An 18,607-nucleotide genomic window follows, 5' to 3' on the forward strand; every position below is an offset into this window, starting at 1 on the left:
TGACTGTTGAATATCAAATAGTTATGATCTGAGCAAACAGGTTATTAGTTTAAATGTTAGGAATATTATGAAATTTGTAAATATACCGACATAAGATGAAATGAGTACAATGAGAAAATCGAAGAAATTAGTTCATATGGAAGCACACTGACAGTCATTCTTCTTGCATGCCTTTCGTGAATGGGAAAGGGAAGGGGGGAGTGATAATGGTACCAGTAATACCTTCCACCACTCACTGTAAGGTGGCTTGAGAAGTATAAATGCAGATGGAGCCTCAGGAACTTGCACTCTGATTTCTTCTTACTCCATGTAATAGTGTGTTGACATTTTGTCTTCACTACCAAAATGATTTAGAGTTCCCTGCAACTGTTACAGACATTTCCATCTTCAAATCAGTAATGCTAATGTTACAAGGAAACTGTGGAATAGATAAATCACTGGAATAGCAGATGAGGTTTCTAATGTGCTCTACCAGCCCCTAGTTGCAGATACCGATTTTAAAATACAACCTTAACCAGATGACTATATAACAAGTTTCACCATGCTAAGCTCTCACTTGGATGTCTTTCTTTCAGACAACATTGTCTGACATTTGCAGGCAGATGATCGATGGTAACCTAATAGCAAGTTATTGTGTAATGTCTTTCAGGACAAGAGATAAATGGCACAGGATCACACCATGAGAGAATTGAAAAGATAATGCCTTTCACAGTCTTCTTTTGGCATTATGCTCTCTGTAGCCATGACCAGGGGCAAATAGTGGTAGCATCCCAAAAGTATGTTGTATATATTGAAGTCTTCACATGGAAGAAGTGGATAGACTGTATGATTAAGTGGGGGAGACACCAGGTCTGGTGTTGCGGCTGTCCTAAGTGTGGGAATGAAGGCTTACCCTGTTTTGCATATGCAGTAATCTTATTCTTAGGGGATGAGAAATTATTTTTAACAGAATCAACCACCACTTGGGTAATGTTTGATTGCATCCATAGGTGTCTTAAGGTCTATGATATTTTATTAGTGTGTGGCCAAGTAATCTCCTCATGCTGAAATTAATATGAAAGTCAGTACTAAATATTCTACACGCAATCTGATGCGCATGCTACATGGCAGACCCTATTGACTGGAGTGTCACGTGGTACTACTCCTTGCCACTGTGTGTCATCCTCCCACCTGCCTTTTTATGTGCACACCTTTTTAGTTCAGTGAGAAACATATAGATGCAGAGTTCAAATTCATGAAACCAAGGGGACCTTCCTCAGTTATTTGTGGCCATTTCATGCTGATGTTTGCTGGACCTTCTATGAAAACATTTTAATGACATAGCCTGCTCCTGGTACAAGCACAGGTTCCTTAAAAACTTTTGGTTCAGACACAGTATTCTCCATTGATAATTTGTTTAAAAATATGGACAATTTCTAAAATGTTATGAATGCGTTTTATTGAATTGCAGATCATATGTTGTACACTAGCTAAGAGCAGCAAAATGAAACAACTATATTTTTATGTTCTTCCAGATTTATGTCATTAAATATTATTGTATTGAAAAGTTTGATAATAGGCGTTATGCAAAACAAACATTGAGATGAAACTTGTGATTTTTGGTGAAAAAGTTTCTGAAATTTAGAAAAAATAGATGTGTAGAAATGACTTTCATTTGACATTTGTTTATATTTGTATGCATGACTCCAGCATTGTAGTAATTTTATATCATAGGTGATTCTTTTATCTTTCCAGTGACATAAAATTAAGTTGTAGTTGTTACAAGCGAATCATAGTTTTGTTTCCGAAGTGGCAAAAACACGGAGTCAGCCGTAGTAGAATTCACAAGAGTTGTACTTGATGTTCTTGATAAAGATGAGTGTGTCACAGGCATATTTTTGGATCTTTCCAAGGCGTTTGATACAGTTGACCACAAGATTCTATTAAATAAATTAGAAGCATTAGGAATAAGAGGGGTAGCTAACAACTGGTCTTGATCATACCTAACAGATAGAGTACAAAGAGTAGAGATAACACATACTTCAAATAGATCCAAACATTTAGTAAAACACTTATCAGAACCAAAGTACATTAATATAGGTGTTCCGCAAGGTAGCATATTAGGACTAATACTGTTCCTGATTTACATCAATGACTTTCCCAGTAGTGTTACTCATGGTGAAAAAATCCTCTTCGCTAAAGACAGCATTATTATAGTCACTGAGAAAACAAGAGGATTCCTTGCTGAGAAAGCAAATGAACCTCTCTAGGAAGTTTATGATTGGTCAATAAGTAATAAAGTCACATTGAACATAAAGAAAACTAATGCCATGAATTTCAGTTTGGAAGAGGAAAAATGACAATGAACACAATTTTCAAACTCCAGAAAAGAGCCATAAGAATTATAACCAAAAATAATAGCCGAGCTCATTGTAAAGATCTGTTCAGAGCAATGGGGATTTTAACTGCTCCATGTGAATACATTTACCAGTCAGTTGTACACATCAAAAATAACATTGATAATTACTGCACAAACAACTCTGTCCATGACCATACAACAAGAGATAGACTCTACTTACATTTACCAAGAAAAAATAAAGATAAAACTCAAAACAGCATTCTCTAGCAAGGAATATAAAACTATACAATAAATTACCAAAAGAGATTAAAGAAATTGCCAAAATATACTTATTTAAAAAGGTAGCTAAAAAGTACCTGTTATGCAGTACGTTTTATACATTGAAGGATTACTTAGCTAAAACAGAGTAGGGGTTTGATAAACAATGTTATACAAATAAATAATAATGATGATTACAAAATATCCAACATTCCACGTAACACCTTCACTTTTTTTTTCCTTCTTTTTTTTCCTTTCTATAAATACGTACCCCAAGCGATGCATAGCACAATACTAACACGTATTCCTCTTTCTGAGCTCAACATCTCACTCATTATGGAGAGATGCTGACTCAGTTTTCCAGGATAGCAAATGGGAAGTTGCGTTATTATTTATTAAGTTATTTAAAAAAAAAAGTATACCAGGAGTAAATCTAATGATTGTCTCTAACTAGAAGTCTGTAAATGTATATGTATACGAATTAGCTTATTTTAAATTGATCTAAATTTGTAAATACTTTGATGTGTCCTATATGCTTGAAAAAAGAGATCTATGGATGAATAAAGCTACCACAACTACTACTTTCCTACCAATGTGAAAATGACCCACTGTCGTAAATGGCCTTCTGACTAGTCTTGGTAAAATAATCTGGAAAAATTATTTTATCCCTCTATCATTTACTTCCTTACACTTTTTCACAAATGTCTGTGATATGAGGGCAACAAGATTTATTCTGTTTAATTTTAAATGAAATTAGTGTGGACCATATTGTAAAAAATAATGCTGTTATCTGTATTTTGAAACAGCCCATTTTGTTACAATCAGAAAACAATTGAAATTTGAAAAATTAACAGAAATTTCCGTTGGTATTTGGCTGAACATGACAGCAATATTAGAGAGGAACACTAATTCGTAATGTTCTGCAAAATTATATTTAGTAGGTCATAAGCTGGCTTTCAGCTTCTCTGGCCACCATCAGGTCACAACTGAATGTTGCAAATGCAGATAAAATGACATGAAAATTACAGATATTATTTGTACACAAAATACAAAAATGTCATGTACTGTGTTTACAAAGGAAAGTACTAAATTTCTGTGTCACATAGAAACAGTCATGTGTAACTAAAAATGAAAAATAATTTGTAGAGTTACATTCAACAAAAGAAGAAAAGTAAAGCTGCTTTTACGAGTGTAACCTAATATTCGTATAACTTAAATCAACAGACGGGAAAAACTAAATTTAAGTTTGTTCATTTAATACTAAGCTAGCATTCTGTGTTAGGTGGCTACTGGCTTTCAGTATTTCTAATAGTGATCTTTCTATTCTTAAAATGTAAAACATCACAACCTACATCATGTGCGTGGTTTTCTGTGAAAGACATGCGGCAAAAGTTGAAATCTGTGAATGGAAGCAACAAAAGGTTGAACCATTTGAATGGATTTTGAATTAACAGACCTTTAACGATGGAATGCAATGACGTATTTTGATATTTTTTATGGCTGTGAGTTTGAAAGTGCTTGATTTATTTAATTTTCCATGTGTTTCAGGATTATCATGTACTCTTCCTGTACACTCCAGATGACCGTTGTTTGGTATATGATTTAGATTCGGAGTTACCATTTCCGACTTACTTCCACAAATATGTTACAGAAACATTCCGCACAGATCATATTCTCAAGCCTGACTACTTCAGGTATGTTAATCACAAATAATTAGGGAATAAAACAAAAATTACATGTTTTGAGATTGTTGTAAGTTGTTAATTTTATTTTGAGTTTATGCATTTGTATCTCAGAAAAAAAATTCTCTCAAATATACTTCATTCCGGTATTGATACTCAGTAATATTATTGTATATGTTAGTCAAAATATCCACGGGTGTGCTGCTGGTCTATAGTGTCCAACGGGCACAATATTTCGGCGATCATACATGTCGCCATCATCAGGTGAACTGACGGACTGAGCTCCTGTGAACATGCCGGCACGGAGATCCGTACGCTATGGCTGCTCAGAGGAAACTGGGTTCGGTCGCGGCGGCGGCCAATTTAAATACCCTCCGCCCGCGGCGCGCTCCCTCCGCCGTCCGCGCCCCGCGCCACGGTCGCGCGGTGGAACAGATTGCGACGGCGTCTGAGATGACGTCGGAGTGATGGCTCTGTCCGCCGTGGTCGTCACAACTATACGTTTGCTCGATTTACTCTTGATTAACCCGATCGCTGGTTCCCAAGCCTTGCTAAGATTATAGCCACAGTCACGGTTTATGAGGTCGTCATTGGTGCGAATTTCGATGGCCTCTCTAACAACGCTGTCCCAGTATCTCGACGTCTGTACCAGAATCCTCGTGCGGTCATATTCCATGGCGTGATTTTCCGACAAACAATGTTCAGCGACCGCCGACTTGCTCGGATACATCAGGCGAGTGTGCCTCTGGTGTTCACAGCATCGATCCTCGACGGTACGCATCGTCTGACCAATATACGACTTGCCACATCGACACGGAATCTGGTACACGCCGGCCTTCCTCAAACCGAGGTCATTTTTGGCGCTCCCCACCAGTGCACGAGTTTTATTTGCAGGACAAAACACAGTTCCGACCCGGTGTTTCTTCAGAATGCGAGCGATTTTTCCCCGAGAGTGCGCCTGTGTATGGAATAAATGCAGTGCCTACCTCCTCCCTCGTGACTTCATCCATCTCAAGAGGTTGTGCTGCAGTGGTTGGGCGGAGAGCATGTTGAATCTGCCACTCTGAGTACCCATTTTTTCGAAATACAGTTCTCAGATGTTCCAATTCCTGGGGTAGACTCTCTGCGTCAGAGATAGTGCGCGCCCTATGTACTAGAGTTTTAAGTACCCCATTCCTCTGTGAAGGGTGGTGGCAGCTGTCTGCGTGCAAATACAGATCAGTGTGCGTAGTCTTCCGATACACCCCATGACCTAGGGTGCCGTCAGCCCTTCTCTTGACCAAGACGTCAAGGAAAGGTAATTTACCCTCCGTTTCAGTCTCCATAGTGAATTTGATATTGGGGTGTATGGAGTTTAGATGTGTAAGGAAGTCAAGGAGAGTATCCATACCATGTGGCCAGATGACGAACGTGTCGTCCACGTAACGGAAAAAGCAAGTAGGTTTCCATACGGATGACGACAGGGCTTCCTCCTCGAAGTTCTCCATGTACAAATTCGCTACCACCGGTGAGAGTGGGCTACCCTTGGCGACTCCCTCCGTTTGTTCGTAGTATTCTCCATTAAAAAGAAAATACGTCGAAGTCAAGACATGCCTAAAAAGTTCAGTGGTCTTCTCGTCAAACTTCTGACTAATCAATTCTAGTGACTCTCGCAGGGGTACCCTCGTAAACAAGGAAACGACGTCAAAACTCACCGTGATATCTGACTCATCCAACCTGAAGCTGTCAAGGCGTTTAACAAAATCCACGGAATTACGGATGTGATGAGGGCATTTACCCACATAAGGACTTAATATTCCCGTCAGGTATTTGGCCAACAAATATGTAGGTGCCCTGATGTTACTGACAATGGGGCGTAATGGTATCCCCTCTTTGTGAACCTTCGGGAGTCCATATAGTCTAGGCGGTACCGGACCTTGGGGTAACAATTTCTTAGCGTCACCCTCCGGTAAATCTGCATCCTTGAGAAGCGCCCTCGTCTTGTTCTCCACCTTCTTTGTAGGGTCAACGCTGATCTTCCGGTAGGAATCGTCATTTAGCAGGCTCTGCATCTTATCAGTGTAGTCCTTATGGGAGACAACAACTGTAGCATTGCCTTTGTCAGCCGGTAAGACAATTTCAGAGCGCTCCCTCAGATCACGAATGGCCGCCCTCTCTTTACTGCTGATATTTGACTTCATCGGCTTGGATTTCGTCAACGCACGACAAGTTTCACGACGTATTTCCTCGGCTGATTGTATATGTTGTTTGAGGTATACACTTCAGACACACTCGATTTGGATAAAAAGTGTGTACTGGACTTCTGTAGCATAGCATTTTTATGCAGTTGTAGTGTGTAATGCAGTGTTGTGAAAAAGGAGCTGCAACAATTCTGTGACTCTTTGTGTGGATGGTAAATTTCACTGTGTTCAGTTTTTTAATATGCAAATGATTTTCCACAGTGTGAACAACTGACAGGCATAAGTATAAGAGTTGCAGATGTAGTTAAAATGCCAAATAAGATATTATAGGAACATTTTATATTACATCTCCTCCAACTCCAATATTCTTTTTATCAAAGTCTTGGTTGTTATATATAGAGCTATTTAAACTATATAATCATAATGCATTAGCAGCTTGTGAGTTTGCTGGGTTGTAGAGCTGTGATCCATGAAACTTTCCCTTTTTTAACATTTCATCCAGAGCTGTGCTGGACATCTCCAGAAGTGCCCCTGGTTCTGCTGGTTCTTGCTGACTAGAGACTGTGGAACCAGGAGCATCTTTGAAGATTTCCGGCACAACTCAGAACGAAATGTCAGGAACAAAAACGCTTCATGCACTGCGGCCGTATAACCTGGAAGGTTCACCAGCAACTAAGATATCTGATCATGGAAATGGAAATGAGCGTTTGGCGTCAATTGGCCGGGAGGCCCCTCGCGGGGCAGGTCCGGCCGCCATATCGCAGGTCTTATTACATTCGGCGCCACATTGGGCGACCTGCACGCCGGATGGGGATGAAATGATGATGAACACAACACAACACCCAGTCCCTGAGCGGAGAAAATCCCCGACCCAGCCGGGAATCGAACCCGGGCCCAGAGGACGGCAATCCGTCACGCTGACCACTCAGCTACTGGGGCGGACTATCTGATCATGAAAGCCTTCAATAAATACTGAGCTTTTATATTGTTTTCTTCATTGCCAGGAAATGAATTTGACAAACTGTTTGAATGTAGTGTGATATTACTCACAGTGATAAATGTGCACACTATGGGTAGTGCTGGAAGATGAAGACAGCACTAACATGTAAAAAAAAAAAAAAAGGCTGTGTTGTGTCCTACTTGGGACTCTGTACACTCTCCAGTAGTAATCTTCGCTTTCTGTTGATCTTTACCCTGCAAGCCACCGTACTGTGCATGGCGGAGTTACCATGTGCCGCTACTTGTCATTTCCTTTTCTGTTCCACTCACAAATGGAGTGGTGGAAAAGCAACTGTCCATATGCCTCATATGGGCCCTAATTTCTCATATTGTATCGTCATGGTCCTTATGCACAGTGTATGTTGGCAGCCGTAGAATCATTCAGCAGTCAGCTTCAAATGCCGGGTCTCTAAATTTTCTCAATTGTGTTTCTCGGAAATAATGTCGCCTTCCCTCCAGAGACTCCCATTTGAGTTCCTGAAACATCTCCGTAACACTTGCATGTTGTTTGAACCTGTGGTAACAAATCTAGCAGCCTGCCTCTGAATTGCTTCGATGTCTTCCTTCATTCCGATTTGATACAGATCCCAAATACTCCAGCAGTATTCAAGAATAGATCACACCAGCGGCCTATATGCGGTCTTGTTTACAGGTAAAAAGCTTTTCCCTAAAATTCTCCCAATAAACCGAGATCGATCATTCACCTTCCCTACCACAGTTCTCACATGCTCATTCCACCTTATATTACTTTGCAACATTATGCCCAGATATTTAAACAACTTGACTGTGTCAAGCCAGACACTAGCAATACTGTAGCCAAACATTACAGGTTTAGTCCTCCTACTCATCCAAATTAACTTACATTTTTCCACATTTAGGACTAGCTGCCATTCATCACACCAACTGAAATTCTATTGTCTTCTTGTATCTTCCTACAGTCACCCAACTTCTATAATTTACCGTACACCATGGCACCATCAGCAAACAACCACAGATTGCTGCCAACCCTCTCCGCCAAATCAGCATACTGTGTTCTCTTATTTAAGAAGTCTTCAAACCACTTTAATATCTCTGAACTCACTCCATATGCTTGTACCTTCATTAACAGCCTGCAGTGGGGCACTGTTTCAAATTATTTCCAGAAATGTAGAAGTATGGACTCTGCCTGTTGCCCTTCATCCATAGTTCTCAGTATGTCATGTGAGGAAAGGGCAAGCAGAGTTTCGCACGAGTATTGCTTTCTAAAACCATGCTGGTTGGTGGACATTTGCTTCTCGGTCTCAAGAAAGTTTATTATATTTGAACTGAGGATTCTGCAGGTAACAAAAGTTCGGGTTGTTTTTTGTTGTTGCTGTTGTTGTTGTTTTTGTGGTCTACAGTCCAGAGAAAGGTTTGTTGCAGTTCTCCATGCTACTCTTTTCTGTGCTAGTTCCTTCATCTCCAAGTGACTACTGCAACCTACATCTTTCTAAATCTGCTTAGTCTATTCGTCCCTTGGTCTCCCTCTACGATGTGTACCCTCCAAGCTTCCCTCCAATACTAAATTGGTGATCCCTTGATGCCTCAGAACATGTCCTACCAACCAATCCCTTCTTCCAGTCAAGTTGTGCCACAAGTTTCTCTTCTCACCAGTTCTATTCAGTACTTTCTCATTAGTTACATGATCTATTCTCTTCTTGTGTAAACTATTTATCGTTCATGTTTCACTCCCATACATGACTACACTTCATACAAATACTTTCAGAAAATACTTTCTGACACTTAAATCTATACTCAATGTTAACTAATTTCTCTTCTTCCGAAACACTTTCCTTACCATTGCCAGTCTACATTTTATATCCTCTCTACTTTGACCATCATCAGTTACTTAGCTCCACAAATAGTAAAACTCATCTACTACTGTAAGTGTCTCATTTCCAAATCTAGTTCCTTCAGCATTGCCTGATTTACTTCATCTTCATTCAATTATCCTCGTTTTGCTTTTGTTGATGTTCATCTTATATCCTCCTTTCTAGACATTGTCCATTCTGTTCATCTGGTCTTCCAGGCTCTTTGCTCTCTGTCAGAATTACAATGTCATCAGCAAACCTCAAAGTTTTTATTACTTCACCATTTATTTTAATTCCTACTCCATTTTTTTTCTTTTGTTTCCTTTACTGCTTGCTAAATATGCAGATTGAACAACATCAGGGATAGGCTACAACCATGTCTCACTCCTTTGCCAACCACTGATTCCCTTTCATGCCCCTCGACTCTCATAACTACCATCTGGTTTCTGTACAAATTGTTAATAGCCTTTCGCTTCTTGTATTTGACCCCTGCCACCTTCAGAATTTGAAAGAGAGTATTCAAGTCAACATTGTCAAAAGTCTTCTCAAAGTCTACGAATGCTAGAAACATAGGTTTGCCTTTCCTTAATCTTTCTTCTAAGATAAATCTTAGTGTCAGTATTGCCTCGCGTGTTCCAACATTCCTACGGAATCCAAACTGATCTTCCTCGATTTCGGCTATCAGTTTTTCCATTCGTCTGTAAAGAATTTGTGTTAGTATTTTGCAGCTGTGACTTATTAAACTGAGGTAATTTTCACATCTGTCAATACCTGCTTTCTTTGGGATTGGAATTACTTTATTCTTCTTGAAGTCTGAGGGTATTTCTCCTGTCTCGTACATCTTCCTCACCATATGGTAGAGTTTTGTCATGGCAGGCTCTCCCAAGGCTGTCAGTAGTTCCAATGGAATGTTGTATACTCCAGGGCCTTTTTCGACTTAGGTCTTTCAGTACTGTCACACATTCTTCATGCAGTATCATTTCTCCCATTTCATCCTCATCTATGTCCTCTTCCACTTCCATAACATTGCCCTCAAGTACATTGCCCTTGTATAGACCCTCTATATACTCCTTCCACCTTTCTGCTTTCACTTCTTCGCTTAGAACTGGTTTTCGATCTGAGCTCTTGATATTCATACAAGTGGTTCTCTTTTCTCCAAAGGTCTCTTTAATTTTCTTGTAGGCAGTATCTATCGGACCGCTAGTGATATATGCCTCTACATCCTTACATTTGCCATCTAGCCATCCCTGCTTAGCCATTTCGCACTTACTGTTGATCTCATTTTTGAGACATTTTTATTTCTTTTGCCGTCTTTATTTACTGTGTTTTTATATTTTCTCCTCTCATCAATTAAATTCATATCTCTTGTGGTACCCAAGGATTTCTACTAGCCCTTGTCTTTTTACCTACTTGATCGTCTGCTGCTTTCACTATTTCATCTCTCAAAGCTACCCATTCATCTTCTACTGTATTTCTTTCCTCCATTAGTGTCAATTATTCCCTAATTCTCTCTCTGAAACTCCCTACAACCTCTGGTTCTTTCAGTTTATCCAGGTCCCGTCTCCTTAAATTCCCACCATTTTGCAGTTGCTTCAGATTTAATCTATAGTTCATAACCAAAAAATTGTATTCAGAGTCGACATCTGCCCCTGGAAATGTCTTAACATTTAGAACCTGGTTCCTAAATCTCTGTATGAAACTTTCCAGTGTCTCCAGGCCTCGTCCACGTGTACAGCCTTCTTTCATGATTCTTAAACCAAATGTTAGCTATGATTAAGTTACGCTCTGTGCAAAAGTCTACCAGGCGGATTCCTCTTTCATTACTTACCACATTCCATATTCACCTACTACTTTTCCTTCTCTTCCTTTCCCTACAATCACATTCCAGTCCCCCATGACTACTAAATTTTTGTCTCCCTTAACTAGGTGAATAATTTCTTTTATTGCAAATTTCTTTATTGAACCATGGTGGGCCTTTTCCATCCTTTCTCTACTTACTAGGCACATAACCCTCCAGACCATGATTTACAATCTGCTTAAACTTTGCCCATAATTCCTCTACATCCATCTTACCAGAACTAAGTGATACCAATTCACTGTCCAAGTGAGATGCTGATAACTGCTTATGTGCTCTATCTAGCAGAAACTCTCTCCTAGCCTTCTTGACTGATTTATTAACTTTCGTAATTGTAGTTGCTATAATGACATGATTGCTAATCCCCATTTCTATACTGACATTGTCAATAAGGTCCAGTCTGTTTGTAGCTATAACGTCTAAGATATTTCCATTGCATGTGGGCTGCCAAGCTAGCTGCTGAAGTCAATATTCAGGAAACATTTTCAGAAGTATTTCACATGACTGTCTGTCTGTACTGCCCCCTCCCCCCTACACACAATGGACCCATAGACATCCCAGTTTATATGTGGCAGGTTAAAGTCGCCTACAACTAGTATTGCAGGATCTGGGTATTTACACAATGCTGACCGTAGACCTTCTTTGAATGACTCTACAGTTGTCACAGCAGAATCAGGTTGCCAGTAAAAACATCCAACAATTAACTTCATGTCACACGCACCTGTTATACGCGACCATATGACTTTACTGGCACACTAAACTTCGATCTCAGAACCTTAGCAAAATGTACATATGAAGTGCTAGTTTGAGAAGTTCACTAGCAGTAACATCTATGCCCATATTCTTCAAGCTACCATGTGATGTGTGGTGGAGGGCACCCTGTACCACTACTAGCCATTTCCTTTCCTGTTCCACTCACAAATGCAGCAAGGGAAAAACAACTGTGTGTCTGTCTCCATATGATCGCCAATCTTTCTGATCTTATCCTCAAGGCCATTATGGGAAATGTTCATTGCAGCACTAGAATCGTTCTGCAGTCAGCCTCAAATGCCATTCCTCTAAATTTTGTCACACGTGCTCCTTGAAAAGAATGGCACCCTCCCTTCTGGGATTCCCCATTTGAGTTCCCGAAGCACCTTCATAATGTGTGTGTGTTGTTTGAACGTACTGGTAACAAATATAGCAGCCTGCCTCTGAATTTCTTCGATGTCTTCCCTTAATCTGACCTGGTGCAGATCCCATATACTTCAACAGTACTTAACAGTTTGTCACACAGGTGTCGTATATGCAGTCTCCTTTATAGATGAACCAACCGTTCATAAATTTCTGCCAATACACTGAAGTCAACCATTCACCTTCCCTACTACAATCCTTACATGCTCATTCCATTTCATACTGCTTGCAACGTCGTATGTAGATACTTAATCAAAGTGATTGTAGCAAGCAGCAAACTACTAATGCTGTATTCAAACATTATGGGTTTGTTTTTCGTACTCATACACATTAACTTTCACTTTCCTATATTTAGAACTAGCTAGCACCAACTAAAATTTTGTCTTAAGTCATCTTGTACTCTCCTACGGTCACCCAACTGTGGCACATTCCCATACACCACATCATCTTCAACAAACAGCTGCAGAGTGCTGCTTACCCTGTCCACCAGATCATTTATGTATACAGAAATTAACAGTTATCCTATCATACTTCCCTCGGCCCCCCCCCCCCTGTGGGTCCAGGGTATTCCTGCCTGTCGTAGGAGGCGACTAAGAGGAGTCCCTCCCCCTCAAGGTGGTAGTTTGCGCCTGCATCCGGAAACGGACGGTTCAACGACTTACATTTGTGGTCATTTTGGTTTTTCGCTTACTCTGGTTTCTTCCTTCCTTTGTTTGTTTCCTTTTTTGTCCTTCTCCCACTCTCACTGTCTTCCTTACTTTTCACCTTGCCTTCTTATCCACCTTATGGTCTCCGCCTCGGCGTTTAATAAGACAGTCTGTCCTTTCTCTCCGTCTCTCCTTTTTTTTCCTATTCTTCTATCCTCCCTGCGCGTGCCTGAAGGCCGATCCACATGTTCGCACGCGTAGCCGGTGATGGGGTAAAGCATAATTCCCCGCCCTGAGTAGACAAGTAGGGCCCGTGCGTACCCCCTGGTAAAGGCCAGGCCTGGGGAGGGGTGATTACCCGAGCTGACACCTTCCGACCGTGCCGATTGGTCCCTCCGTCCGTTTCTCTGGAGGTGTGACCTGAGGTGTAAACATACACCTAAGGTGGGAGCGCCATCCGAGAGGGGTCCCACAAGGAAGGAACGCACCATCGGTGATGCTGGCAATCATGGGGGATTCATCTGCAATGGATTTCTCTTCATCTTCTCTCTCGACTTCTGCCCAAAAACGGAAACTTGACCAGCCACCAGTGACAAAAGTACTACCACCTGCCCCAAAGTTCCTCATAGTTTCTAGATCTGAGGATGGAAAGGATTTTTCATCTGTCAACCCTTTCGTTATTCAGAAGGGCGTAGGTGCCATAGCCGGACCTGTCAAGTCTTGTACCAGGATGCATAACGGTACCTTGTTGTTGGAAACTGGGAGCACCTTTCAGGCACAAAAACTCCTTTGGGCCACACTCCTGTACACGTTCCCTGTCCGATTGGAGGCTCACCGCACTTTGAATTCATCGCATGGTGTGGTATCTGCTAGATCACTCGAGGAATTGACTGATGAGGAGATTCAGTCTCTCCTCGCTGAGCAGGGCGTGACGGCTGTCCGTAGAGTCATGAACAAGGTCGACAATGACCTTGTCTGACCCGGGCACTTTTCTTGACCTTTAATAGTGTTCAGCTGCCGTCACGCATCAAAACGGGCTATGAGGTTATTTTTGTTTGCCCCTATGTCCCGACACCTACACGCTGTTACCAGTGTCAGCGTTTTAATCACATCCGCCAGTCTTGCTCTAATGCGGTTAAATGCGTGACTTGTGGCAGGGACACCCTTGAGGGTGACTGTCTATCTCCATCTCCTCATTGCGTGAACTGTCAGGGTGACCATGCGGCATCCTCTCGCGACTGTCCTATCTACAAGGATGAACGCTGTATACAGGAAATTCAGGTCAAAGAGAAAGTGTCCACCTCGGCTGCTCGCAAGCTTTTTCCTAGTAGGAAGCCCACACCGCTCCCAGCGGGGAAATGCAGTACCATCCTCGGCTCTCCTCAGCCTACCAGGTAAGTATCGACGCAGACATGCGATCTGACCTTCAGCGCTACGGTCGTCCGTTCGGCCAGTGCTAAGATCGCCCGGTCAATGTCTCCTCTTCCTCCCATCACCCCTAAGACACAAGCACCTTCATCAACTTCTGCCAAGACTAAGACCCAGAAGTCAGATGCACGGGCCTTCAAGAAGGAACCGTCCCGTGAAGACTCCTTACATACCCCGAACTCCCAGCCTTCGACCAGTACTTTGGCTAAACAACCTTCCAAGAAGGCTCATAGGAAGAAAAGTTCTCCTTCTCCACAACAGCGTGTTTCTTCTCCTGCGCCCCAGGCCGTCATCCGTTTCGCCTGACCGCACCACTGGTAGCCGAACATCTTGCCGTTCACCGGCGGAGGAAGCTCCCCCTCCCGACCATCTTAACATGGTGGCCGACGAACCTCTTGAAAAAATGGACGATGACTCTCCGCCTGCTGATAGCGGCAGCAGTGCTCGCTCGAAGCCAGGCCCTCAGCGGCCTTCGAGGCGACCCCTTCTTGCTTCTCCTTTTTCTTTTTCTTCTCACGATGGCACTTCTTCATTGGAATATTCGTGGCATTCGCTCCAACCGAGAGGACTTAAAGTTGCTGCTACGCTTGCACTGTCCACTCGTAGTAGCTCTCCAGGAAACGAAGCTACGTCCATGCGATCGTGTTGACTTGGCACACTATACCTCTGTGCGTTTTGACCTACCCCATGTGGCAGTTATTCCGGCTCATGGAGGGGTTATGTTGCTGGTCTGGGATGATATCTACTATGATCCCATCACATTGCACACCAATATGCAGGCAGTTGCCGTCCGAATTACTCTCCCCACTTTCACATTTTCCATTTGTACTGTTTACACTCCATCGTCGTCTGCCGTTATTAGGGCAGACATGATGCAAATTATTGCTTAGCTACCTGCACCCCTTTTGTTGACTGGAGACTTCAGTGCACACCATCCCCTTTGGGGCTCTCCAGCATCCTGCCTGAGAGGCTCCCTGTTAGCAGACCTTTTCAACCGCCTCAATCTTGTCTGTCTCAATACTGGCGCCCCTACTTTTCTTTCGGACACAACTCACACCTGTTCCCATTTAGACCTCTCTATATGTACTACCCAACTTACACTTCGGTTTGAGTGGTACGTTCTTTCTGATGCATATTCGAGCGACCACTTCCCTTGTGTTATCCATCTCCTGCATCATACCCCATCTCCTTGCTCAACTAGTTGGAACATCTCCAGATCAGATTGGGGGCTCGTCTCTTCCAGGGCGACATTTCAGGATCAAAACTTCGCAAGCTGCGATAGTCAGGTCACACACCTCATGGAAGTTATTCTCACTGCTGTTGAATATTCCATCACTCATACTACTTCTTCTCCATGTCGCGTACTAATCCCCTGGTGGACCGCAGCATGTAGAGACGCTATACGTGCTCGTCGACGTGCTTTATGCACCTTTAAACACCACCCTATGATGGTGAATTGTATTAGTCATAAACGATTACGTGCGCAGTGTCGTCATGTTATTAAAGAAAGCCAGCTGTGCTGCTTTCACAAGCTCCTTCAACAGTTTTAATCCTTCTTCTGTTGTCTGGGGTAGCGTGCGCCGGCTATCGTGCACTAAGGTCCACTCACCAGTTTCTGGCTTGACGGTCGCGAATGATATGCTTGTGGCCCCTGAGGATGTCTCCAATGCCTTCGGCCGATTTTTCGCAGAGGTTTCGAGCTCCGCTCATTAGCACCCTGCCTTCCTCCCCCTAAAACAGGCAGAGGAGGCAGGGCCACCTAACTTCCGCTCCTCGAATCATGAAAGTTATAATGCCTCATTCACCATGTGGGAACTCGAAAGTGCATTTGCCCGGTTTTCTTCTTCGTATTTATGATTGCATCTGGATTGAGGGTCATGTTCCCACATGTTGGCACGAATCTATTGTTGTCCCGATTCCTAAGCCGGGGAAGGACAAACACTTGCTTTCCAGTTATCGACCCATTTCCCTTACCAGCTGTCTCTGTAAAGTGATGGAATGAATGGTTAACTCTCATTTGGTTTGGCTGCTCGAATCTCTACGCCTACTTACCAATGTACAATGTGGATTTCGTAAGTGCCGCTCTGCTTTTGACCATCTGGTTACCTTGTCGACCTCCATTTTGAATAACTTCTTGCGGAATCGCCAGACAGTGGCTGTGTTCTTTGATTCGGAGAAGGCTTAAGACACCTGTTGAAAGGCAGGCATTCTCCGCACCATGCATGCATGGGGCCTTCACGGTCGCCTCCCTCCTTTTATTCATGCATTTTTAATGGATCGAAAGTTCAGGGTATGTGTGGGTTCTGTCCTGTCCGATGCCTTGAGAATGGAGTGCCACAGGGCTCAGTTTTGAGCGTCGCTCTCTTCGCCATAGCGATCAATCCAATAATGGATTGCCTCCCAGCTGATGTATCAGGCTCCCATTTTGTGGACGATTTTACCATCTACTGCAACACGCGGCATACATGTTTCCTGGAGCGCTGTCTTCATCGTTGTCTTGACCGTCTTTACTACTGGAGTGTCGCCAGTGGCTTCCGTTTTTCTGCTGAGAAGACGGTCTGTATTAACTTCTGGCGGTACAAAGAGTTTCTCCCACTGTCCTTACATCTCGGTCCCTTTGCTCTCCCATTCGTGGAGACAACAAAATTTTTAGGTCTTACATTTGACAAGAAACTTAGCTGGTCTCCACATGTGTCATATTTGGCTGGCTGTTGTACCCGTTCCCTAAATGTCCTCCGTGTTCTCAGCGGTACGTCGTGGGGAGCGGATCGAACCATCCTACTTCGCCTATATCGGTCGATCGTCCGCTCAAAGCTAGATTATGGGAGCTTTGTATTCTCCTGTGCACGACCGTCCATCTTACGCCGCCTCAACTCTATACAACATCGGGGGTTACGTATTGCGATTGGAGCATTCTATACTAGTACTGTCAAGAGTCTTCATGCTGAAGCTGGTGAATTGCCACTAACCTACCAGCGTGATATACTGCTTTGTCGGTATGCCTGTCAGCTATTGTCAATGCCCGACCACCCGTCTTATCGTTCCTTTTTTGACGACTCTCTCAACCATCAATACGGGTTGTATGTATCTGCCCTGCTACCCCCTGGAGTTCGCTTTCGTCGCCTCCTTCGGTAACTTGATTTTCCATTCCCTGCAACCTTTAGAGTGGGCGAGAGCCGAACGCCCACTTGACTCCAGGCTCAGGTTCACCTTGACCTCAGCTCGCTCCCAAAGGAGGTTACCCCAGTTTCGGTATACCGCTCGCGGTTTGTCGAACTTCGTTCAAAGTTCCTTACTACGATCTTAATTTATACAGATGGCTCTAAGACCAATGACAGTGTCGGGTGTTCTTTTATTGTCAGAGCACACAATTTCAAATACCAGCTCCATGGCCATTGTTCGGTCTTCACAGCTGACCTATTTGCCCTCTATCAGGCTGTTCTTTACATCCACCGCCACCGACATTCTGCTCTGATTCCCCGAGTGCCATCCAGAGCCTCAGTGATCCGTATCTGATTCACCCTTTCATGCACTTCATCCAACGCTCTCTTCAGCAGCTGGCGGACGACGGTTCTCCAGTTACCTTTATGTGGGTTCCTGGCCATGTCGGTATCCCTGGGAACGAAGCTGCAGATGCCGCGGCCAAGGCTGCGGTCCTCCAGCCTCAGACAGCTTCTTGCTGTGTGCCTTCATCTGATTTTAGCAGGGTCATTTGTCAGCGCATTTTATCGCTGTGGCAAGCCGATTGGTCTACGCTTACTGAAAACAAGCTTCGGGCCTTGAAACCTCTCCCCATGGCTTGGACGACCTCTTCGCGCCCTTCTCGGTGGGAGGAGGTCGTTTTGGCCCGGTTACGGATTGGACACTGCCGGTTCAACCACTACCATTTGCTGACGGCTCTGCCAGCGCCCTTCTGCCTATGTGGGCAATTGCTGACGGTACACCACATTTTAACATCCTGTCAGAATTTTAACAAACCTGTCTAAGGACATTTGATTATGCTGTTTTCTTTTAATCCCTTGCCTGTTAATGTGCCTTTTATAGTGTTGTCCTTTTTAGTTGCTGTTTTACCATTGTGCCTCACAGTGCATTCATAATTTAGTCTGGGCGCTAATGACCACTGTAGTTGTGCACCCTAAAAACAAAAACAAAAAACAAAAACAAAAAAAAAAAAACAGGATGTCACACTCTGCAGAATTTGCACTAAATTATTCTTCT

The 18,607-nt window shown here is 43.0% G+C and overlaps 1 protein-coding gene across 1 annotated transcript in view; it reads left to right on the forward strand.

Moving 5' to 3' along the window:
• The window catches only part of LOC124721657 (protein N-terminal glutamine amidohydrolase), an 87,177-nt gene that overhangs the window by 55,921 nt on the left and 12,649 nt on the right, over positions 1 to 18,607 (forward strand). The window contains exon 3 of the mRNA XM_047246726.1: positions 4,145 to 4,290. Coding sequence (XP_047102682.1) covers positions 4,145 to 4,290 — 146 coding nt within the window. The remainder of the gene's footprint in view (positions 1 to 4,144; positions 4,291 to 18,607) is intronic.

This window comes from Schistocerca piceifrons, chromosome X, assembly GCF_021461385.2.
Source record: "Schistocerca piceifrons isolate TAMUIC-IGC-003096 chromosome X, iqSchPice1.1, whole genome shotgun sequence".
Classification (NCBI taxonomy): Eukaryota; Metazoa; Arthropoda; class Insecta; order Orthoptera; family Acrididae; genus Schistocerca; species Schistocerca piceifrons.